At 44.9% G+C, this 25,668-nt stretch overlaps 1 protein-coding gene across 4 annotated transcripts in view; it reads left to right on the top strand.

Annotated features, from left to right (window-relative positions):
- Window positions 1-7,555: 7,555 nt before the first annotated feature.
- PAMR1 (peptidase domain containing associated with muscle regeneration 1) overlaps window positions 7,556-25,668 on the top strand; it is a gene marked incomplete at both ends in the record, with an annotated part of 53,534 nt that continues 35,421 nt past the window's right edge. For all 4 annotated transcript variants that reach the window (XM_079537298.1, XM_079537297.1, XM_079537296.1 and 1 more), the window contains 3 exons: window positions 7,556-7,628; window positions 18,772-18,948; window positions 19,586-19,714. In XM_079537298.1, coding sequence (XP_079393424.1) covers window positions 7,556-7,628; window positions 18,772-18,948; window positions 19,586-19,714 — 379 coding nt within the window. The remainder of the gene's footprint in view (window positions 7,629-18,771; window positions 18,949-19,585; window positions 19,715-25,668) is intronic.

Here is a 25,668-nt window from a genome sequence, read left to right as displayed (position 1 = left end):
TATCATGAGACCAAAGTTGGCAGTGCCCTGCTTGACCAATTGTTCTCAGAACATATTACCGCTCTGAAAGATCTTAGCTGGTTCATCTGTCAGTATGAGCAATCTTACTCTCTCTTTCCGAATATTAAATTTCTATTGTTGTTGTTGTCATCTCCTTCTGGTCTCCCATTTTTGTCAAGGTCAGACAAGTCAACCAAGGGAGAAGAACAGAAAAACTGGATAATGATTAGCAGAAGGAGGTATCAAATGACTGATGGCAGGAATCCCAAAAGATGCATCACAAGGACACAGATTATGACATGTTACTGTACATATATTGATTATTTGCTTGTACCAAATATAAAACAACCTCTATAAGGAGTAAATGATTTCATTATTTGGTTAAGGCTCAGCTGAATGTGAGCCAGCAGTGTGTCCACGTGGTCAAGAAGACCAGTGACACTCTTGCTTGCATCAGAAGGGAGGTGATCATCCCCCTGTTCTCAGTTCTGGTGAGGCTGCACCTCAAGTACTGTGTTAAGTTTTGGGCCCCTCACTACAAGAAAGACATTGAGGCTCTGAAGCATTGTCCAGAGAAGGGCACCAAAGCTAGTGAAGGGCCTAGAGCATAAGTCTTACAAGGAGAGGCTGAAGGAGGCTGGAGAAGGAGGAGGTCTGGAGAAGAGGAGGCTGGGGGAGACCTTATCGCTCTGTACAACTCTCTGAAAGGACGTTGTAGTGAGGTGGGGACCAGCCTCTCTTCTCCTGGGTAACAGTGATAGGATGAGAGCAAATGGTCTTCAGTTGCACCAGGGGAGGTTCAGGTTGGATATTAGGAAGAACTTCTTCTTAGAAAGAGCGGTGATGCACTGGAATGGGCTGCCCAGGGAAGTGGTGGAGTCGGTGTCCCTGCAGGTGTTTAAGAAAAGGGTAGAGGTAGTACTTAGTGACATGGTTTAGAGGGCAATATTGGTGGTAGGTGGACAGTTGGAATAGATGATCTTAGAAGTCTTTTCCAATCTTAATGATTCTATTATTCTTCCTTGTAATTAGAATTTTACAGTTGTTCGCAGCTAAATTTCTCCACAGAATATTCATAAGGACATTTTGGCAAATTCAACCTACAAGGACAGCAAAACTGAGCCTTCCTTTCAGTTTTAATGGGGGTCAATGAAAAGAGAAAAGGAGATCACAAAAATTTCTACACTTCAAACTAAGCTCTTAATTTGTTAGACAGCACTGCTCAAGTTTTACATCACTCATTACCTAATTACAATGCAATTACAGCTCATTGTGAATCATATTTCAAGAAGGGCTACAATTCTACATTTCTAGTTTGGAAATGCAGATCAACTGGCTAGCTTTAAATTCAAACCAAATCTTCCACCTGTCTCTTTTAATGCATGTTGCTATGGTGAAGATCATCACTGACTGTATACAAAAGTGAAGCACAGAAAAAAAAAAAAACCACATCCAGACAGCAGGAAAAAAAAAAGTAACAACTTAAAAAAAAAAAAAGCATATTACTTGTTAGGTGCCATTAAGGACTCCTATTTTTCTGGCCCTATTTTCCTGATCACCTGCCCAGAAATGTAATTGGAATCGTAAACTTTAAACTACCCCAGTTTTCCTGACAAAATCTTTCTAACAAATACAAGCATAACTATTGTCATTATAAGTCCCATTAGGTCAGGAGCTATAATGTGCACTGGCACTACAGCTCCTTGCTCTTTTGGCTTCTCTCATTCTCACCCCTCTTGCTTTCCTCAACTGTGATGTATCAGTCACTGAGGATTAACATCCTGCACAGAGCTGGGAATAGTTTGTGCAGCTTGGGCCAGAAAAAGCCCCACAAAGCGTCCTTGCCTGCAGGTGCCTGTGTAGGAAGGCTGCCACAATTCTCCTTGGTTCACAAGTGCTGGATATTGCATTGCAAAGATTTGGCAGAACTTGAAGCTCAAAGGGCAAAGCATATACTAAGTACTCCCAGAAAGTTATAAAATGTTCCTCAGATGTTATAGTAAGGTCTGCAATTTCTTTTAAAAGCTGTGTTTTAAAGGCAAACACTTGGTAATCTCTCCTCTGGAAGGGCTCCCTCATTCAACAGTAATAATTTGAGGGAAGGAGTAAAACATCAGTGCTAATCTCTCATTAACTGCTGTTGCTGCTATTCTTAAAGCTCCAGGTCTGAGTTTCATTTGAGCTTTATTTCTCCATTGAGATACAAGCCCTTTCCAGCCTTTCAGTGGATTCATTTTCTTTTACAATGTCTTTTAAATGGTTTCTTCAGAATTTGTTCAAGTGTGATGGGCATAACCAGGCAGTCACTAGGGTTTGTTCAAAACGTTACCATACCAACTCCGCTGGGAGCGCATTTGAGCTTCCATGATTCAAACTTCTTCTTTTGCAGAAGACTCTGCTGTTCCAGCAGTAATCCTGCCTGTGAGAAGAGAGAGAAGTGGCTCTAAATGTCCTCGTAAGAAGGATGCCCAGTGAAGGCATCCAATTTGGTAACAGCACACGTGAATAACAGACTTCCTTCCAGGAATGACCTGAGCAGACACCAAAAAGAAGAGATTTCTGGTAATGTTCCAAGAACAGAAACAAGAGTTTCAGAAGTTTGTGAAAACAGAGGGTGTATAATCAATGAATATTAAGATGTTTTAATTATGAAATAAACAAAAGAATTTAGCTAAGCAGGCTATATTAACAAAGGGAGAATAAATAGAATGCTTGCCCATGTCCTAGGCTCACTACAAAACTTCAAAGGAGAGATCTCCAGAAGAGATCCTTCCCCACTTGTAGTCAGCTCTTAAATAGGCCTAGGAGAGGTGCAGCCAGGCTCCACCCCTTCTGGCAGCACAGGTGAGTTGCCTTCACCTGTGCTCCCGTGGCTGACTCAGTGCTCGCCTCAGGTGAGCAATCAGAGGTTCGGGCTGTGATTCAGCAGTTCCCATACAGAGGAAAATAAAAACTTCACTGAACTTTCAGACTGAAAAAAAAGAAGAGCTCTTCCGACAGAGTGATTTTATCACAGATCCAAACTGATTTTATTCAGAATTGTATATTCATAACTAGTTACTCTTCACTGTGTCTTCTCAAATAGTACAGCCTAAACCAGGCACGTCCAACACATGGCCTGCTGTCTGCTCATCCTGTCCTGAGGCCATCTTCTGACCCACTCTCATCATCGTGGCGGCTTTGCCTCACCAAGTGGCCTGGCCCAGCCCAGGGCATGCACCCATCACTGACTGCCAATGGAACATTGATGCGATACTGATCTACTCTAGGCTGAAACCAGGAGGTGGAAGGGTACACTGCAGTGCTAACTCAAGTTATGGCAAATAAGTTTATGGATTCTGACACAGTGGCTAAACACAGTCCTGTGAGCAGCAAAAACTGCGCAGCTGTGCTTTCTGTTTTAGAAAAGGAATTTGAGAACAGATTTCAAGACCGCCAAAATATCACCAATTTTTTTGTTTCATTTGTGACTCCATTTTCAGTTGACATAGGTACATTACTTGTGAACTTTGTCACTTACATACACTAATTATATAATGTATTTTATAACTGCTGCTCTGAAATTAATGCCTCCTATTTTATGATACTGTCCCATGACGTCAGCAGAAGATATTGTATGCATGGCAGTGGGGGCTGAACCTTCCCACCAATATTACATGCTGTTGCCATGTGACAGATGGCAGCAGAGGGGCAGTCGGACAAAATGGCGTTGACATGGACGTTCATACGAAGCAAAGGTGTGGCACTGAATTTCTTCACATGGAAAAAATTGCACCCACTGACATTCATCAGTTATTGCTCAGTGTTTATGGAGACCAAACAGTGAGCACAGTGAGGCAGTGTGTGGTGCATTTCAGCAGTGGTGACAGTGACAGTGGGTCACCTTCACCGATGCAGATTTTTTACGAGCACAGCATGCAGGCTCTTGTTCATCACTGGTTAAAATGCACAGTTTGTGGTGGTGGCTATGTTGAAACACATAGAGAGAATTTGCTCCATCAAATAGAGTTACTGTGCTCTTTGTATCAGTTGTAGTTTCCATGGAAATAATTAGGAAGCATTACTTTCAGAGCAACCTTCATAAATGCAGCACAAAACAGTTCCTCTTCACTCCATGTGGCCCAAGCACACCAACAGGCTGGACACTCATGGTCTATAGAGTCAGTGTCCAACTTTTTGTTTTACTTTGGCCGCATGAAGTGAAGAGGAACCATCTCAGGCCATACACAAAATATTTAATATTATGTTAATGTATACGAGTAACAAAACTTCTTTTTAAAAATTAAAACATAAAAAAAGAGGGCAGAGAGCCATTAAACTGGTGGGTTGGATACGTATGGTTTAGAGCTTGAAGTCCTTAATGGGTGAACTTGTTCTGCCACAGCTTCAGGATATGAACCTCAGCTCTTTTCTCTACTTCTCAGCTTTTTCCCCATATAAAATGGTGGCATTCTTTCTCTTCTGGCAGACTTGGCCATGCAGTTTTTTCATCTCTCAGATTTCTGATGGTGGATTATTACAAGTTAATGATATTAATTACACCATAAATGTTCATCCAGAGGGTAATAATTAATTATCAAAGGGCTTGTTTTGTGCTAGGCTGAAATAGATCGTTAGGTAATTTATTATGACTAGTAAAATATGTTAACTCAATCAATTTTTGCAGATCTGTTTTACAATTCAGTGTCAATGGAATGTAATTTTCAAACCTGTACTTAAGTACGTTCAGCAATAGGGCAGATACAAACACCGCAGCCAAATGCTACAGTGAGATTCCTCAGCACAGACACATGGCTAAGAGCTTTTAGCTTTCCTTCATGGAGAATTACATACAGACTGAAATATTTGGCTGGTGTGATCTGCCTGGTTTGGTCTTTGCATCTTAATAGAAATACAAGAAGTGCATTCAGGAGCACCGTGAAAGCTGTCCACAGTCCCTCATGGGACTAAAGCTACATCTCACCAAACAGTAAGTGTAAATAGGCCATGTGCTGGGCAGGAAAAATCTGTGGCATCATGTTTGAATTCACTTTTTTGGCTGCTTTGCCATCCTCGAAGGGGGCAGTGAGTCCAACAGTGCAACTCAGTTTTCAAAAGGGATAAATGAAGCACTTCAGGGTAACAGTTAGTGCAACTGTATTTCCTAATGAGCATAATGACTTCCCTTAGAGACAAGAAAAATAAGCTATGCCAAAGATCAGTCAGGTTTTCCTCTCTTTGTCCCACTCCTCTATGAATCAGAAAGACCCATTTTCCATCCTAAAACCAATGGTGCCCCTGCAGAGCTGGTACTCAAGCAGGACAGAAGAACAACTTCAGTGACTCTTCTTCTGCCGTGCTGAATGACTTGACAGAGCAACTGGCTCAAATAAGAAAATACTTGTGGCCTTTGTGGCTATTTTTTCCCCAGTAGTTCTGGCCCTTATAAGCAACCTATGTATTAGGTCCTCTATGCTCAGCCTTAACTCTCTGGTTCCCTACGTCCAGCCTCCGTCAGTGCTGTGGGATTTCCCCCTCCTTCACACATTAAAGGCAGATTTGGGCCTCGGTCCACATGAAATATCTAACTCCTAGATTTAAAAGGACTTACTACATTAATTAATTTCATTTTTTACTAGAAATACAGGCTATGAAATAAACTAATTATGATTCCATAGACATTAAAAATTGCATTTCTTTATAAAGAGGTAAGAGGCCTCTGTTTTCATCTGTTTTTGCAGACTTAGCTTTTTTCTTAACACAGAGGAGAGCAGCTAGTAGCAGTTGCCTGGGTGGGAAGGAAAGAAGAGAAATTTCAGAGGAAAATATGGGGGAAAGCTTTAGTCAGCTTGTCAGGACACCACTTGCAGCTTTCTATGGACTTAGAAAAGACAGGCAGAGAAGGAGCAAAAGAAATGCGATAAAGACATCTATGAGCACCAAGGTCAGAGAAAGAGGAGCATGAGAAGGTGATCCATGGCAGTGTGGAACAGACACCCACACTGCAGATAGAGCAGGTGGGCATTCCCTGAAAGAAGGTTTTGTTTAGCATCAGTTCCACTGTTGGAGCCATGCAGAAAGTCAAACAGCAGCTAAGTGCAAAATACCCTTTAAGTATCATGTTCTATGTGCCTTAATGGTCAAAATCATGGTATCTGTCTCATGGTCTCTAACATCAGCAGCCTCCTTGGCTACTGTTTGAATCTTTGTTAGGAGATTTAGAAAAGGCACAAATACTTTGGCATTGGTTTATATGGAAGATGTTCAAACACTACAAAGACTGTTCACAGTTAAAAATCAATAGGTTGCGAGGCAGACAAAGATAACCTGGAGAGATGTCTGGATAAAGGAATTCATCCCATGAAAGACCACCTGAAGGCATAATGGATTTTCCACTGCAGTAAACTACTCAAGGTTTCCATTGGCTACTGCTCACAAATTTTTGAGGTTGCTCAACATGCCTATGAGCTTTACAAACATCTGTAGGTATTTGTTAAAGCCTTTGAGATACTTCAGTTTCTACTCCATAAAAAATGCCAATATTTTGTTTTTTATTCTTCACAATATATGTAAGTTCTGCAAATTTGCTACAGAAATGAAATTGAGAAAGTCTGTCTTAGAACCATGCAATGTTTCCCTTGGACAGTACTGAAAAAACTGTAAGAAAAAACATAAGAAAAAAAAGTTAACTGCTAACAAATATGTGACCAGATAAAATCAGTAGCGCTTATTAATAGAAAAGGCAAAACGAAACATGACGCAAAGATAAAATCCAAATGCAATGGTCTCCTTTGTTTGGATTGAACATTTCCTCAATATCAGCATGTTCTGACAAAACATTTCAATTTTGCCAAAGTTGCATTTTCTCGCAGAAACGGACTTTGTAAAAAGCTTCTGACTAACTCAAGCATCTGTATTCCAAGTGATTCCTTTGGTGTTCTGCGGTTTTCATCCACTGTGGAGCAAACACTTAGCAAGCCTCATTCATTCATCTGGTCCACCATAAGGAAGCAGAGCTATTTTAAGCTTGTTGTAATGGCACATGTGTTACTTAGTAGGGCTGTCCAGTCATGGGAGTGTGGGCCAGGAATCCCTTTGGACACCCACCCATGCGATGGCAGCACCCTGGGGATACACCAGCCCTGCATGCCCAGAGGGAGCTTGCACCAAGCTTGCCTCCTTCTGGAGACATCTGTAACTTCAGCTTATCCACAGCAATGACTCATGAATAGAAATTCATATTTCTGTTTCTTCCCTCATAACAATATCTTTCTTTCTACAATGAAAATTGCTGTCTTACAGCTGAACACTAAAAGCCAATAAACGCATCACAAAGGCAATCGGCTGCCAGAGTTCAGAAAGGGTTAAGGCAGCAGTTGGAGAGGTTTGGGGTGACGTCGTGCTTCTGGACGCCTGAGAAGTCTCTTGAAGGTAGTTCCCCTCTGGTGAGGATGGGAGCCAGCCGAGGTCTGAAATCCGAGATCTCTTGCAGCCTGGAGCTGGTGAGGTCCCAGTAAAAGCTGTTTGCCTGCTCTCCCTTCCTGAGCAGTCACACCGCTGCACCGGCCTGAGCAGTATGGAGCGAGCCCCCTGGACACACATAGGACTTACCCTCCTCCAGCTCCTGCTCATCTCCTGCTTGCCGAGAGGTACCGTAAGTGAGCGTCTGCATTCCCGGCATGGCCGAATCAGTGCCTTTCCTTCAGTGTGGTCAGAGGGGTTTGAGCTCACGCGCTGTCATGGGAAGTGGAGAGATCTGCAGGGGTGGTAAGAATAGCAGGAAGGGGCTCTGCTTTATTGATTCATTTCTTGCTGGTATGGAGAGTGTGTGGGGGGAGGTCTGCCCAGGGATGGTTTCCAGGCAAACTTAATAGCCTTAAAGAGAAACAACTGGCTGGATTTGTTTGCCAATGGCCATCAAGAAAAGGGTATGCAATCACTTCACCTACTACTGCTTTATTTTCTCAACACTCAAAGCTAAGGAAATGATGATAAAAAAAAGGCATTTAAGTCTCCGAATTGTAAAGCGTAATTTGTTTAGTTTGGCAAGACAGAGACTTTCCTCTCCAGCCCCAACACCAAGAATGAAGGCAAAGGAGGAAAAAAGTGTAGGAAAAAAAGAAAACAAAAGCCACACATTGTTTCTGATCTGGGCTTTAGTGCTGCCAATATTATTCTTTCAAAGAGGAAGCCTTGTTAAAGCAGAATAATCTTTTTTGTAGTCAAGCCTTGCTCCAGTTTCTGCTGAGCCAGCATGTTCAGTTTCTTCTTGATAAGACTAAGCGAAAGGCATTTACTGGTGAGTGCAGATTTGCTGTCATGTGGCCACGAATGCGGGCTGTTTACACCTGGAAGCGGCTGGAGCCGCTGGCACAGATGGCTGTCAGCATCTTGCCGGCTGCTGACTGGGAGGTCAGGTGCCCCCAGATGCCCGCAGGTCGCAGTGCTGATGGCAAGGTGAGCACATCGGGGGGAGCAGCAGACCAGGGGACATGTCAGGCATGCAGGCAGCGTGTGATGGCTACAAACTGTGTCAACGATGGGGCCGCAGAGCCCACCTTACTGGGGGCTGAAGCAGAGGGTCTGCTCTGCAGCGCCCTGCTCGCCAGTTCTTAGGGCCCGTGCGACAGAGCCTGACTGCTGCCAAAGCTTCTCCCAGAGGCACCAGCACAAAATGCTGTCCCGCTGTCCCACTTGCACTGTTCCTTGTCCTGGCGGTGACCTGTCACTCTGTCAGATGCCCCAGTACTCCTAAGCACAGGCAGTGCCAGACCTGCAGCTGGCTGCTGCAGAGAGATTTGTTGCCCACCTGGCAGCAGCTCCTCATGCGCCAGGGTCAGTGACTGCAAGGCAGGGGATCCCAAATCGACAGCCACTCCCTGCCTGCTCTGAGCCTCTCACCCCACATACAGCGGCAGGAATGGAGCTCCAAGCCAGGGCAAGGACTCAACAGCGCAGTGGCCTTAGCATGTCAGGGCAGGTTGGAAAATAGCACTTTGCCTCCTCCCCACAGATGTATCCAATTTTTATCCCTATTTATCACACCCAGTTGCACAGGGCCTGCCTCAAGAGTTGGGGGCAGGAGTCGGGGGAGGTCTGGGAGTTGATTTTTGGAATAACCTTGAAGTGCAAGTGACTCATATTTCCTTAAAAATACATGTGTGTTTGTATGTGCTCCTGCCTATCTTAACCCTCCCCAGTCTCTCTTCCCCTCCCCCTTCATCCTCTGTCTAGAGAAGTGGAGCCCAGATGCGCTCAGAGACATCCAGATGCATTCAATCTTAGCAAATGGGTTACTTCAGTTCACATGTTTAGCTTCCTAGCATGGACAAAGGCTGAGAGCCTCGCTTTTTGTTTTAGAGGAAAGCTGGGGTTACACATGCTCAACCCTAAGGCTACCTCCCAGGAGTCCCCAAGAGCCCTCAGTACCCCGAGGTTGGGCTTTGTGTAGCCTGGAGGGAGCCTGCCCCACCACTGGGCTACGCGTGTGCCTCCTCCAGCATGGTTCTCTCGGGGACACAGGCATCTCTCTCCTGCCCATGGAACCAGAGTTGTGGTGGGGAGAGAGTTGTGGGGTTGGGATGCAAGCCATCAGCAAGGGCACAGGGCTGGCAGCCAGAGGGACATCCTGCAGTCCTTGGCCAGGGCTGTACACAGTTCCCCTGGGGCTGCAGTTATGTAAAATTTGGGGTGAGAGCTCAGAGATCCGGCTGCTGTCTCTGTGAGCTATTTCTATGCAAGCAACATTAACTGCAAGTGTTCTGCCAACCTGGTCCAGGTCTGACACAGATTCAGCAAGGAAGTGCTTGAAGGTCTAACACCGCTTCTTCACGTGTTGTGTGGTCATGGATTTAAATATAGCAGCTGTTCATTTTCCACAGGTTCCCAGATATTCCCTCCATCATGGAACTCTCTTCCCCAGGACTCTCAATGAAGGCTGGGCTCTCTAACCTTAAAAGCACTGCATTCATACCTGTTCCTTGTTCTGCAGCGGAAGAAAAACAAAATCTCTTTCCAGTCACACTGGTGTAATTTCCCTGACCAGAATAAGCTTCTCTATCCCCAGAAGAAATCAAGGCCTGATGAGTAACGTAGCAACCTCTGTGTTTCATCTGTGTCCTGGCTGTTTGACCACGTCACAGCCCTTCTCAAACAAACACAATGCCACAGAGCCAATAATAAGATCAAAATACCATCTCATAACTACAGAGGAGAAAACGAAGGAAGAGGAGGTTTAGGGCAATTTTCGTCAGGTTGCTTCAGATGCTAAAACACTCTGACTATTGATAGATGATGGCCTCTAATTTAAATCTGACTATGGCAAAAGGATACAGAAGGAGCAAGCTGTGGCATTTTGATGGCAAGGAAAGATGTGTGCCATGGGGAACATGGTTTAAGCTGGAGCAGGATCTGAAATGCGGATGCTTGTGTTCTTGAAGCATCTCTCTGGTCCTATGGACTAGCCAGCCTCTCCCTAGAGAGAGTGGAAGGCCTATAAGGGCTTTGTACAAGAAAATGTGGAGGGGAACAGATTTCTACTTGGAGCGTATACCATATGGCTCTAGTTTTCATGGTACAGCTTGCTGCCAAAAAAAAAGGGCTGCTGAAATGTGAGAAGAAAAGAACTAGGCCTGACATAGTCAGGGAGCATCACTGCTGGCTGAGTGGCAGTGGTATCCCAAGGTTTTATGGTATAGACTGACTGAATGAACACTCCTGTTTTCTGTTAAGACTGGAAACGCTCTATATGCATTAAGCCACTGTTACAGCTCTTAGAAGAGCAACACCTACATGCCACAAATAGGAAGCATGATTTTTACTTGGCTTTCCTTTCGCTTGCACTGGGGCACTTGATTTATATTATTGGCTGAACAAAAGTGTGTAGGCAGAGTGGACTGAGATAGATATGGGAAATCCAAGGACCAGATGGAGACCTCGAAATTACTTCTTACTGAAGTAAGAATTCTTTTCTCCTCTTCTGCCAGAGCAGAAATGCTGAGAGTTTACAATTTGTTTACCACAGCCCAGTTAAGAAGGGAAGCTTGCAAGCGTAAAAAGGCACTACTGTAGGAGCACGCTGAAGCAAACCTAAGGACTGTTAGGAGCAACAGGACTACTTATTTCTGAATTTTATAGCTACGATACACTGCATGACAACAGGAAGCCTAGAATAGAAAGCCTCATTTATTGAAAGATTAGGCAGACCACAGTTCCTGAGCCAAAGAAGAATGTGCATTAGCCTTTTAGCTATATGACCCATTCTCTGTATTGTTAACAAGATGGAGTTTAGGCCAACCATGGCCTCACCCAGCAGAACACAGTTGTACAGACACTAGACTGTTTTTCAGTGCACTTCTTAAAGAGAATATACTTTCTGCAGTTAGTCTGCTTTCAACACAACCTCACATTTGGAACTTAAAAAAGATGGTGGAATGAGTGCACATTTATTAAGTGGACAGTCTGCTCAGTATAGCAGACTTCCCTCTGTGTTCACCCACTGGCTTTGGCTGGTTTGTTTTGCTTTGTAGAAATCCTTTCATTTTTTCACCTCCCTCTTACTGCTGTGTGAAAGCACACTAATAGCCAGGAAAGGATGGGAACTGGCTCACTGGGAGAAACAGTCCGATTATTCAGCAATGGCCTGTAATCCTTAAATGAAGCACACTGAGCAAAGCTAAAACAAGGATGTATTTTAGCTCCTCATTTAATTAGCTCAGCTGCTAAGAAAGAATGGTAGGTACATAATTTTAAGGAGAACCAAGTATTTTTAGAGCAACACTGTCTCTTTCATCTTCTTAAGCCACCTATTAGAAAAAGAGCAGAACTGCACACAATATGTTTTCTTAGGCATAAAGAGGTTAGGACTAAAGACCTGCACTTCCCATCATTCTTAATGGTTTGGGGTACACTGTTTTCCATGTGCCCCAATAAAAGCCTCTTAAAGTAATCTCTCTCTTCTCTTCTGAGATCTGTTTCTCTTGGTCTTACTGAATTCAAAAGGAGATCTTTGCCATTATCACAGTGGAGCCACAGTTTCACCCAACATGTTTCTCACTGCCAGTTAAAAAATTCTAGTTCTTCTGTGCACTTCTTGTTCTTCATTTGCTAATGTCCACACGCATGGCACTTATGGGATGAAGACCAGCTTGCACATTGGTGCAGTGACGCAGACTTGAATAAGAAACAGACTGAAGCAGCCATAAAAATGAGACAGACCTAAATAGAAAGAAAATACATTCACTCTTACTGGATTTCACCTATGTTGGAGCTATTTTTTCTTTAAATGAGAATCTTCCACTTCAGAAATATTACACAGCTGAACGTTCCCTAATAAGAGCCTTAAGAAATCATTCCTTCAAACTCAAACACTCACTTATTCTGCAGAAGCCATTAATTGTTATTGAGCATCATGTTTAAAAAATAAATGGCAATCCAATAAGAAAGGGTATACTCTCATCTGTGAAACGTGAGCTGGTTGAACAAGCACATTGAAACAGGCATCCGTTATGGACTCTAATTTAAAGATGTATCTGCTCTTATTTACAATACAGTTTTAATAATAAATAATAATAAAAATCACTTCTTAAAGCAGTTGGAAATTATATTTCTTTGAGCTGAAGTAGTGTTATATCCATGTGCTGATAGATACATGGCAGCACAAGAGGAAAACTCATCTTTGCAAGGTAACAGAACAGATGGGAAGTTCTATCTGTTCAGATCAAGGCACGAATGTTCTTACAAAACAGTTTCTTCCATGTTTTGATAAATCCATACATCCAATAAGGTCCTCAAGTGCTCTCTTTTTTTGGACTGTGGGGCACTTTTTTTTCCTTTTTTGCAGGGAGGGATGAAGATGCAAACTTGTTTTCTGCCAGATCGGTCCTCTGATCCCTTCTTGTACCAGCTAATGCCAGCACAAAGTGAGAATAGGAAGTCAGAGACAGAAGGGATGGAGGTGTCCCATTTCATCACCAGCATGGACGTGCATCAGCTTAAAATGAGTGCAACTTAAAAAAGCCATTCTTCCAAAGAAGTGGAAGACGAGTTAATAGGTGTGACTAGGTTTGCTTTGACTCACCTTAGTTCTGAGCTATATAATTTTCTTAGCTCCAAGCCATTTTGATCAGAAATCTCCTTCCTATCTAGTAAGGTGTCTGACAAATTTACCATGACAAGAGACAAGTGGGCTGAAATGAAGTCCCACAGCGAAGAGCTGTCTGATCCACCCTTCAGGCAGCAGCATTCTTGTGAATCACCAGATGTTTAGGACTGATGGTGTAGCATAAACTAAAACTGAAGCTAATTTACTTGGAATGTCCCAGCTTGCAAACTGCAGTTGATTAGAAGTTCACTAATGAGTGGATCACACTTGATTTGTTTCTATGCCCTCACACCCATTAATGTGTGTGTCTGTTTTGCTCACAGATTCCCCATAAGAGGATTCCCTGAAGATGAAAGCTAATAACTCACTGCACTGTCCAAACACCATCTTATATTTCATCTGCACCTCTATACCACAAGAGTCACTTTTCTTCTTTCCCTTTTTTTTTTTTTTTTTTTTTTTTAAAATGGCTGAAGAACTTTTTACTATTATTCTAATTTCCTTTGCAAGGTCAAGTTCAGTTTGGCTTTTGGCAGTCCTCACTTCATCCCTGAGCTCTAAGACATTGCTTTCTTTGATGATCAGACTTTTTCCATCCCTCGTAGGTCTCTGCTTTTCCTTCAAACGAGAGATTTGACTGGGCTCATTGCATATCCCATAGGACTCATCACTATCCTTTCCGGCAGACCTTGGACTGCTGAGAACTAGTGCTTTAAGATGGTCTTATCCTTGCAGCTATTTTTTATTATTTGGGCATCCTCTTAGAACTCACTGTCATAAGAATAAGAAACATATCTCCACTCTTCAGGGTGAGTGCTAATGGAGCCTTCACTTATCTTCCAAGGAGACTTCCAGTTTTTCAGAATGACACAGTAAAAAATACCCTTTTGGAAGGTTACATTTCTATTCAAACAGTATTTCTGTCAAAATTCCATTGCTGTCCTTCCCAAGTACTAATAAAGAATTTCTTGTGGGCTTTTTATCACCTCACTTTCCAAGGTCCTGCAGTTTGGAAAAGGATATTATTTGAGGTTTGGCCTGGACAGAGATGGCTGGCTCATGTGTGTGCTGTGAGGGAGATAGGAAAAACAGAAATGGTTGCAGCAGGGAGATAACGACTGCATCACCCACTGTTCAAGGTCCTCTGCTGCACACCTGGCTGCCGAGCCTAGGCACATTTTGAACAAGGAAGTCAGCACCTTTTGAAAAAGTGAAACAGAAATAAAAAGCAAAAAAAGGGATCTGTAAGGTAGAGCAAGTAAGGAATAGGGGTAAGCCAGACAAGTCAAATCAAAGCTGGATTTGCTGCAACTTCATAAATTGAGTGAATGACTGCAGGAGTTTGATAGTCCAGCTGATTAAAGTTGTATTTCCCCTTAAAGCTGTGACAGCAGTAGGAGTAACCTGCTTCTAGCCCTTCACTGGCTCCTGCAGGTATATGGTACAGAGGCAGGCAGACGAGCACCACTTTCACAAAGACAAACACAGAGCTGAATCAAAATCAAGAGCAAAAGCTGAACATTTTGTCTCTGCAATCTTGAGGATCTGTGGAGAAGCTGAGGCCTCGCCTGCACAGGGAGGTCAGGAAGCATTACACTATTGAGCACATCAGATGTGCATTTATTCTGTACTGGTTCCTCTGTGCGTGCTCCTCACCTGCATTCAGCAGGTTCCTCACATGGGCTCAGCTGAGATAAACAGAGCTGGCCTCTCCAGGCTCTCCTGCATCATCTCTCCTCACTGCAACTCATCACGCACATTCAGGCTTTGATGGAGGAAGCTCAGGGCCTGCCTGCTAGCAGGGAGGGCTTCCCGAAGCTTCAGGTAAATACAGGAGAGCAGGGGAGGTGGCAGCATATCTGATGAATTGCCTTTGCTCTAACATGCCTTGGGCTGATGTTGCCAACAAAAAAGGCCACATAGAGATCATGGAAACATGGACTCTGCCTGGGAACATCTCCTCCTACTTCTGTCTTACAGAATCAATCACTGAAAGCCTGTAGGATCCCCAGTGTCTGAGCATTGAATGTATAGAAATATGCTCCTGTGCTGCAGGAACCAGGTGGTCTGCCTGGGTTCTGATGTCAAACCTGGAAGTGCATGAGAAGTACCAGCTAGTTGCACACTGCCTCTATTTCTCCATTGCACACTTCCTCCAGGCTGAACTTGGAGCAAGAGTCAAAACACAGCATCAAGCTCTGCCAGGCTGCCGAGCACAGCAGGCATTCTGACAGCACCCTCCCCAGCTGTTTGCGTGCCTTCCCCACACAGCTATTTCTTGCTTGGTTTCCACGGTCTTGAGCTGCTTCCATATGTGCTATTTCCTGGATTTAATGGGCCTTTCTTCCATCATTAAAATCCCATAAATTAATTCACTGTTTGTTTGCCTGTCCTCAGACTTGTTTGTTGTGTTCAGCTAAATATTTTGTAGGGGTTGTCAAGCAGCTTCTTCCTGCTCCTTCCAAAAATCAGGTCAAACCACTTTCTGGACTCTGTGTGACACTGGGAGGCACAGCTGCTCCCACATGCCAGCCTGCCTTCTCTGGAGGTCGGGCCCACAAAGTGCACCACAATTATCCCATCTTCCACTGGCACTTTGCTCACTCATCAAATCTCCTACTGCACCTTTCTGTCTAGATTTTCTCTTTCGGGGTGCTAATGGCCAACTGTGTCTGCATCCCCAGGCATGCAGTGGGGAACAGGCTCGTGCCTCTTCCTCACTGCAGCCCAGAGTGAGCTCAGCAACACAACCTCATGTGTTCTTCTGTGCATCTCCCTCCTGCATTCCTCTTCCTGAAGGAAAAAGAGTTATTTTACCTTTTGTCCAGCAGCCAAGAGATATATGTGCATCACAAAAGGGATCCTAAAATTATTAAAGGGATACATCAAGACTTTGCAGAAATTTCCTTGTAAAAATAGTTTATACAAAACTTCAGAATAAATAGATTTAAAGGTGTCTGTGAATAGAATCCTAGGGAGGATCACTTAAAAAAAACAAAAACAAAAACCAACAACCTCAGACCCATAAATTTCCCTGTCAAAGTTACATTCATTACCCAAACCACAGTACCTGAGAGCCTGGGAGGGAAATCAATTGACAGTAAATCAAAAGACGGTCTGCTTTCATTGTCTCCATTGAGACAAAGGCAAGAAGTGAGCAAACTGCATTTCTAGGTGACAGCAAATTTACTTTTACAATTCCTTAAGGGCCAAATTCTGCTGCTCCTTTTTTTTAAGCACCGCATGTTACCTTAAGCTCAACTTATGCTACCCATTCAGTTCAAAAAGTGTTGAGCCCAACACCTTCCTTTTGGCTTTGGTGTACACAAGATCTGAACACAAGAATAAATGCACACACTCTACACATACAAAGACACGTCATAGAATCATAGAATAATTTATGCTGGAAAGGAGCTCTCGAGGTGTTGTGGTTCAGCCTTTCTCTCAGAGAAATACTAACCTGGAAGTTATGTTGTGTTGATCATTGTCTTAACAGTTCTTGAGCTCTGCAAGGATGGAGATGTGCCTTAGTCAGCCCAATGCAACTCTGCCTGTGAGCATCTGAATCATTTTACAGAGAGCAGTGTCTCTGGGGAAACTTGCAGCTACAGTCCAAATGGATACAGCCATTTTATTAATAAGCCTTAGCAATCTTGAGGGAAACTAGACATCTAGTTTCAGTTGGGTGACTCAGAATTTTGAAAAAAATTTGAAGCAAGCTTTGCAAAAGCTCCCGAGTGTTGGTTATTTAATTTAATGTTATTTAATGCTCAGACACTGGGAAATCCTCCTTCAACAAGGAGTGAGATACCCATTCCCATACACCACAGAAACAGCTATTTCCAGTCATGTTTGATGAGATGGCTCAAGTTGAATGTCAGTTCTAATAAGTTAATAAGGCACGTGTAATCAATTTGCTAGTGAATCTGATTCAAATACAGTTCATAGATAAATTGCTTCATTAGAAGAGAGTAATAGCCATAGATGAAGTCCCAACTTGACCAAGTTGATTGACTGCTGTTCTGGGAATTAGAAGGCACGAGTTTTATTCCTGGCTCTGCTATTGTTTTTCTCCGAGACCTTGAACAAAGTCACTTCATCTCTCTTGTGTTTCAGTTTCCTATCTGGAAAAATAGCTATGCAAAGCATCTTGACATCTATAGGCAAAAGGCTACATTACTGCTAAACACTATGGTTATTTTGATGCAAGAATTAATCACTGGAATTAAAAAAAAAAAAAGAATTTTGTTGAATGACAGATTAATTTTTTTTTTTTCTTGGAGTGGTTGTGAGATCAGGGGGGAATATAAAGGTTTCTGCACAAACAGTAGCCTAATTTCCAAATTCAGAACTGCAATGGGCTGGGAAAGGCTCAGTTCTAAGAAGCACAAAGAGTGTAATCTCATTTCCCAGCCAAAGGAAAAGAAGTGAAGGAACATCTGGTGGTCACTTTTTGATGGAGCAAATGTCACCAGTGGAAAGATAAGATCCCAGGAACCAGGTTTTGGGAGACTGTGAAGAATCAAGGAAGGCAGAGCAGCAAAGTTTATTGTCAGGGAGCTGCGGTAGATGTGGTAATTAGGGTATGGGGCTCAACGAAAGATAGGAGAGTGCTGTGACTTACAGAAATATGGTTTGCTGCAATGGCAACGCAGATCTGTTACTGAGAGTGGAAAACAAAAGAAAAAAGGACGTTACCAAAACACAATAGAAATAGAAAAAGAGGGTGAGGGGGTGAGGGAAGGGAGTGAGAAGAAGAAATAAAGTGTCTCATCAGGTTTCCTTCATGTCTCATCTTTCTAGTCTGCTCTCACACTTCTTACCATGGCACTCCATGAAAGCAGCCGTCAGGCCTGTCAGCTGGGTAAGAGACATGCTGACAGCCCCACGCGTTCATTAGATTTCCATTTGTAGAACCGAGACAGCATGCTGACAGTGAAGGTGGGAGCTGCACTTACCTCCAGGTGCAACTCTGGACAGTATCACAGTGCCCTTTCCTAAGAGGATGTGTCTAGGATAGCTTAAATATCAGCAAATAAGGTTATGCTAGCTTAAAAAAAAACAAAAACAACAAAATCCACAACATTTATAATGTTACAGTATCAGAAGTGCCTGACAGAATTAACCTTTAAAATAATGAGAAGTCTAGTTTTCTTTGGCAATGAAACTGTGTATGACTCTGCATACTTCTGAGTGAAAATAGGGATTGAAACTGGCTACAGCCCATCTGTGGAGCTGCCCCTTCCTGTTGGACATTCCTTCCTGTTTGAGAGCAGCAAACTCACAAACTGAGCAGAACATGGCATTGTAGTTTAAATAATCTACATGTATACAAAGGCATAAATCAGACCTCAGATTTGAAGAAGAGTTTCTCATGTGATCTAATTTCCAGATATGAAGGGAAGGCCTTAAAGAGAAAAGAATGAAGCAAATATATTCCTTAACTTTCTATATATACTTCCTCTGTCTGACCTTGCAAAACTGCCTGTGGGTCCTTTAGATACCCAAACCAAGCTGGTATTCCGGCCACAGGTTACCATGTAGTTTCCTGTGCAGGGAACGTTGTCCAAGGAAAACATCTTGCCATGCATGATCTGACAAACTGCTGAGTAACAGATTCTGTCAGTCCTTGCCAAATAATGGATTTTTCTTCTGCCCCCTCTATCCTTCCTCTCTTTTCCCACTTGTAGAGTACACAGTGATCAATGAGAACTGCCCTGGGGCAGAGTGGAACATCATGTGCCGGGAATGCTGTGAGTACGACCAAATCGAGTGCGTCTGTCCAGGACGGAAAGAAAAAGTGGGCTACACCATTCCCTGCTGCAGGAACGAGGAGAACGAGTGCGATTCCTGCTTAATACACCCAGGTATGCTTACTGTCACACTGTAGTCGTGTGAAGACAGCTGCTGAGCATTGAGGGTAATGGGCACTTGGCCAGGCACTCTAGCAGCAGGTAGCATCTCCTACCAGGAACTCTTCTACCAGAAGTGCTGTCCTTGCTTAGAACTTCTCAAGCAGTCTTGGCAGCTGCCAAAGAGTGATGGTGCAGCTAGCTCTGCACCAGGAACGTCTCATAGGTGCTCTGGGCTGAAGTGCATCCTCAAGGTGAGAAGGGAGGAATAATCAGAAGCCTGATTAGTGAGGAAAGGGCAGAGCAAGAGAGGAAAGCAGAAAACAGGGCCATATTGGAAGACATTGGAACCTCTGGGGCTGAGCCCAACGTGCACCAGCACGCACACTTAGACTCCTGAGAGGCATTTATAGCTGAAGCAATGAGATTTAGAGGCTCAGGCCAGTCAAAGAGCTCGGCTCCAGATCTTGAAGTCCAAGCTGCCTAGGGTTTGGGGGTGGAGGTTGGGTATGGTTCACAGCTGGGAAGCTGTCAGCACCACAGCAGTCACTAATGTTGCTGGCATTTATTGTGCAGAACAGAGCGCAGCCGCTCCTCTTGTCTTAAGGCAATTCACCTAGGCTTTCCTCTGACACAGTGGCTCTCCTTTCAGGCTGCACCATTTTTGAGAACTGCAAGTCATGCCGTAACGGCTCCTGGGGAGGAACACTCGATGACTTCTACATCAAAGGGATCTACTGCGCAGAGTGCAGAGCTGGCTGGTATGGAGGGGACTGCATGAGTAAGTGTCCTATGTGGGCAGAGGCAAGCCAGGGATAGGGCACAGTGGGACGGAGCCAGAGCCATGCTGTGCCCTTCCAGCTGTTTGCTACCACAACCTTCGTAAAGCGCAGCAGCAGTGGGCACTGAGCAGATGAGCACTTTTCCCTATAGCAGGGAAAAGTTCCCTCCCCAGGACTGCCTGCTGGGGATTGGCCTGGGCCCCAAGCCATGGGAGTTCGCAACTCTACTAAACTTGTCTTGTTTTAAAACTTCAGCTACTGTGACTGTGAAGATCTCATGGTCTCTGCATTTCTCAGACATATGTGAGCATGACTAATTCTCCAGAGGACCTCAACAATGCATAAACATTTACAGGGGCAGCAGTTACATCAGAACACTTCTCTGTCCTCTCTCTACCCCTGGGCTGCAGAACCAGCCCCAAGAAGTCTAGGCACTACCCTCTTCTTGCTGCTCCATCACACTCCAAGGCAGCATTAGAAAACACAGGGTTTTCCATGTCCTGCTAGTGATGGCTGAAGGCTTTGTTTCAAATGGCAAACAAAAGCCCCTCCTGATTCTATTTTGCTAAGCTGTTGGTCCTAATACTATCTTTTAATAGTGAGTTTCATAAACAACTGGAGACAAGCGTTTCTTTTATTAATTTCCCATGGGTGAAAGTACAGTCTTTCACCAGCCCTCTCTCAATTTTTATCAACTGTCTCTTTCACTTCTGTTTACTGAAAGGGATAGAAGTAGGGTCTACTTTTCCTATTCTTTTTTGTCCATTATTCCACACACCTGAGGCTTATCTTACCTCAAGTCACAGACATTAAAGCAACAATTTAATCTACCTTCCTATCCAATACAGCCCCTGACAGTTCAGGAGGTAAAAAAAACCAAAATAATTATTTTAAACAGCAAGATCCACGCTTCAGCAGGAGGGTTTACTCAGCCTTGGCCTTCAGAAGTTGATAAATTGAGTCCCTTGCAATTTACAGCATGATTTCTGATTGCACTTTTGTAACGAAAGTACAATAGTAGTAGTGAGGTGGCATAATTAATCCTAAGCAACAGCAAATGAAAACAAGCCCAAATACAACAGCCATAGACACAAAAACAAAAGCAAAACTGCTTACCTTTGCAAAGTCTCAGGTAGGCAGGGATCTCCAAAAAAATACCCTCACCTTCACTGCCAATCCTTAAATAAGGTCTGGGAAGGGGTGGATCCTGGCACTATTCCTTCCAGTCACTCATGTGAGTCATGCAGCTAAGCTCCCCTGGGTTGGCCCTGCCTTCCTACCAGGTGCTCAATCACTGCTTCAGGCTGTGACTTAGCATTTCTGCTGCAGCTTTAAAGGCCATTTTGCTCTTAGAGGAGGCCTTTAGAATCATCCATTCTAAAGCTCCCAAGCACTTGAAAGCAGCCAAGAAAGAATCGTTAGTTCATCTAATCCTGAATAGATTGGTGGCCTATCATATATTTCTGCCTGCTTGGCCAGCTTGTATATTAAAGCAAATACAGCCTTGCACTGCAGTCTGTTAGGAGTTTCTAACAACACTGAATTTTCATACAGCTTGGACAGTCTGTTTTTCTTACAGGTTTCTCCTTTGAGGGCTGTAGTGTGGCACCGAGAAGATAGGCTTTTCTGGATGATTCTGGGTACTTCATTGTCAGGGTGTGGTGGGAAGATATTGCTGCTGCTGCTTCCACTCAGAGAGGAGCAGACAGGACAGTTGTGGTCAAAGCAAACTCCTGTGCTGCCCTCCTCCATCTTCCATGTCTGCAGATAACTCTGGGGCTCCTATGTCGGCTCAGGCATGCAGTGGCAGCATGGCTAGAAAGCAGCCCATGCCCACTCTGGGTGCTGGCTCACAGCTCATAGCTATGTGGATTTGGCCCGGAGGGATGCCAGCAGCAGCCTGGGAATGACAGCACACAAGCTGCTGGAGCAGATGTGCTGAGATGCTGTGTTTTGGAGACAGGAGGAGGAGTCACCTCCTTGGTACCTGTAGCTGGATCACATCTGAAAGTTAGTGGGCTGCTCCGGGCATCCTGCCGGCAGCCGGGTGTCAGTAAATCAGGGAAGGCAAGGGAACGCAACCACAGAAGCTGCGGGATTTGTGCCGCGCACCTCTCCCTACAGCCCAACAGCAGTGGCCTCCGCTATCGGGCTGAGCTGCCCCTAGGCCCTGGTCTGCACGTCGCATACCCGGCTCGGTGGGCGCGGTGTGAAATAGAGATGGGTGCCCCTCTGGCAGGCGCTGCTTTCGCGAGTCTTCCTCCGCTTTGCAAGTTTTCACCTCCTCCTACCAGCCGGTCCCACGCTTCCCTTGTCCCTCCGCTGAGGACAAGACGCCCCCAGCCTTCGCCTCTCACAATTTCTCTTTCTCTTTCCCTGTTACACGCGGCAGGGCCGGGCCGGCACGGATCTTCCTCCCCGGGGCAGCCGGCAGTGCCCGGCCGGCCCTCCCCGGCAGCGCGGCCCTTTGCCTCCCCCTCGCGGTGCCGCGTAGCATCGGCCCCCGCCTCGTGTTCCGCTCCCGGGTCTGAGCGCTCCGCACTTGGCCGTAGCGGGTGGGCTCCTCCGTACACGGGCGTTCCTCTCGCTCTGACACCTCGCTACCCCGTGCCCGGAGGAGAGGCGGAGTGGCGGAGTTGGCATTGCGGGAACCCCGCCGCGTCGCGCCGCCAGCCTACCGTTTCCCCTCAGGCGGCCCCAGGGCGCTGTGCTGCAGTACCGGGAGGTGGCCGCTTGGTGGCGCCAGGCGCCCCTCCTCGCCCGGTGCTTCGGGGGGACGGGCGGCGGCGGGTCGGGCGCGCAGGTGGGAGCGCGGTCACGGTCCCGACGGCACGGTGGTTGAAGCGGCTCCTGGCAGCTGGCAGGTGTGCTGAGGTGGCTGGGCGACCACGGGCCGAGCAGTGGGGCTGTGCCTTTTGTACATGTGCTGGCATAGCGTGCAGGCACGGCTGAGGAACGGCAAAAGGAATCCAGGCTGTTTAGTGAAAAATAATAATAATAATAATAATAAATGGTGTAGAAGAGTCGAAGAGAACTAGGACAACTATAGAGGAGTCACTAGGAAATAACAGTGCACTAAATGGAGACAGTTAGGTACTAGGACATTTGCTAGTGGGTCTGGGTATTAGGTTGGGTTGTTATCCCTTAGAAGACATATTAGAATCTAAAAACAGAGAAAAAAATAATCTCCTGCTGGACCCTTTCCTCTGCACCATACACTCAAGCTCAGATTTTCACATAGTTCAAGACATGCTCCACTAAAGCAGAGAAGGAAGCAGTGTTACCCAACACCTTTTCTCTGCTTGCTGTCTGAATGTGGTCCCTGTGGCAGTAGCTACTTTTACAGCATAACGTGTCTCCTGTAACACCAGCCAGCCATAAGCATCAGGTAGCAACCAGGTGTGACAGTGGCAGCTGCTTTCTCTTATCAGCCTGTTTGTGAACACCAGAAGCATTTCTGCTGCCATTCTGCACTCAGCCTGTTTGACCTTTGAAGGAGCCCAACACTGCTGCTGTGGCACTGGAACAGGAGGTAGTGGGCTCTTACGGGAGGTCTCCTCAGGACCTCTCGCTCCACAGACCCACGGGTCTTTATGGGCAGGAACTCAGAGGCCTCTTGGGTTGTTTTGTTTTCTGTTAGTAACAAACCTCAGAGGAAATCTCACTGCAGCCCTGAAAGCTGCCTTTTTTTCAGGAACAGGAACGGAACAAGGATGTTGACAGCCTGCCAAAGTGGATTATTTTTTTGTAAATGAGGCAGCGTTTGCCAGCGTTTGTGTTTAGGATGTAAATTATTCTTGAGAGCTTTCCAGGACTCCTGCAAATTCAGAATGGAAAGAGAAAGGACTCCTGATCAACAGATGATTGAACTGTTGGTCTGGGGAATCATCTTAACCTCTGGGAGAAGGGCTGGAGATAGAGGAGCACAGATCTGGTCACAGGTACTTTGTGCAGAGGAGAGTGGTAGAAAACCTGAGAATGTTCTTTTGGAGAAAGTCATTGAATGGTCCCTTCTCTGGCCTCAGGACCACCTGCTTTGCTGGCCAAGCCTGTTTCCTTCAGAGAGGTCAGGCTGTACCACTGCAAACAGAAAAGCACATTTAGTATGCTTTGCACACAAGTATCTCTTTGCACCAATTCTTTGGCTTCCCTTTGCTAAAGGCACAGCAAACTCAAAAGGCCCTTGGGGCGAAAGGGAAACTTTCTTTGAGGTGATCCAACCCCTCTGTCAAAGCATCTGAAGATTTCTAGCAGCTTTGTCCCAGGTTGCTTTTGAGGCAGGAGCCAGCGGCAGCACAAGGCCCCGTTCCTTGCTGTGGGAAGGAGCATTATCATGTGCACCACAACAGATCCTGCCAGCTTTGCTGAATCGTAATGTGGCTGCTAGGCACAGTCATTAATCCTTGCTTTTTACACAAGGAATGAAGCAAGCCACAGAGGAGGATGAAACACTTAGGAAGAACAGCTCCGAGCAGCATTTCTCTTTCCTTGGGTCCTGCTTAATTAGGGGTAACTGAGGGTAAACGAACAAAAGGTATTTCATTTGAGCAACTAATTCTTAAGAAAGAGGAGCAATTGACCCTCAGTTTTCACGTCTCCCCATAGATGAGATGCAGCAGGACTGATTTGCAGGCACTAAGATCAGTGGGAACTGTGGATGCTTGCTACTTCAGCAAATCAGGTCACTGTCTCCCTCTTTTCCTAAAGGGAAGACAGGCCCTAGGGCAAGCATTAAATCCACCATTCCTGTAGGGAATATTAGTCCTGCATTGTTGTTTAAAAATATAATGTTCCTTTTTGGAAATAAATGGAGAAGGCAGGGTTCTATGCTGAACTAAGGAGCTAAAACAAAGTGAGAGATTTGCCACAGAGAGACCTGTTGCATCATTTGTCTTTTTGTTATCCTAGTTATCTGTGGTGTGGAGACCATTGGGATCCCTTGGTTCAGCTGAGCTATTAGACTCAGTTACAGTTTCTGGCTCACGTTTACAGACTCATCCCCAGCAAAGCAACAGAAGGTTTACTGGAGAATGTAGTGGTGTGCAAGTCTCCATTCAAAAAATGTAGTCAGGAAAGCAGAAACTGAGAAATGAGCTCTGTGTGGTGCATAATCACTTAACTGTGCATTTTGCTAGCACTTTCATTTACAGATCACGGAAAGCTCTGCAGAAATTGCTACATAACTTTCCTTGTTCCACAGAAGAAAATTCTATCAGCCATATTTTATAGCTGGGGAAAAGGAGAGGTTACATAAGGTGAAAGAACTCTTTGGGATATAAACACTCAGCTTCCAAGATGAGGAATTAGAACAACTATCCCTGGACAGCTGCCTGGATTGCCATGAAGATTGCTTCCTCCATATGTGACCTTGTCTGCTTGTTTGTTCAGGTCCTTTTTCCCTGGTGGTTTTCTTAGACTGGGCAGAAGTGGCTGGAGTCCTTTGTCCTGTCAACTGCTGGTGGGCACTGAGGTAGATTTCGTGGTATAAAGCTGAGTGACACTGACAGAGGAGGACAGGAGGAGAGGAAGGATAGGAATGAACCTCAGAGAAGGGATGAGGGCTGCACGTTAAACATATGCTACAGCAAGGTGAAGTCCTGGTGATTTCATGTACCCATTGGCATGCCATCATCCAAATTGTGAGGATGATGCTGTGAATCCTGAGGGCAAATGAATACACCCTGTAGGAACAGATGAACTTTTTCTTCCAAATGTCTCCTTGTGAAGGACTAATTCAGGTGTTCATTACACCTTTGGCAATGTCCCACCAGTTTACTCAGCTTCAGTGATTACGCAGGTTAACATAAGATCTATCCAAAGTTTTGTGAGCTGGAGATGGTCTAAACGCAAATGGGGCAAATGCTATATGGAATAGTATCATGGGGCAGCTTTGCGAAGCAGGCAGAAGCAACAAAGTAAAATTTTCTTGGGTCAGTCTTACTGTAGACAATAC

Source organism: Tetrao urogallus (assembly GCF_951394365.1).
Source record: "Tetrao urogallus genome assembly, chromosome: 6".
Lineage (NCBI taxonomy): Eukaryota > Metazoa > Chordata > Aves > Galliformes > Phasianidae > Tetrao > Tetrao urogallus.
The sequence above is the reverse complement of the archived record's forward strand: the minus strand, read 5'-3'. Positions and strand labels throughout refer to the sequence as shown.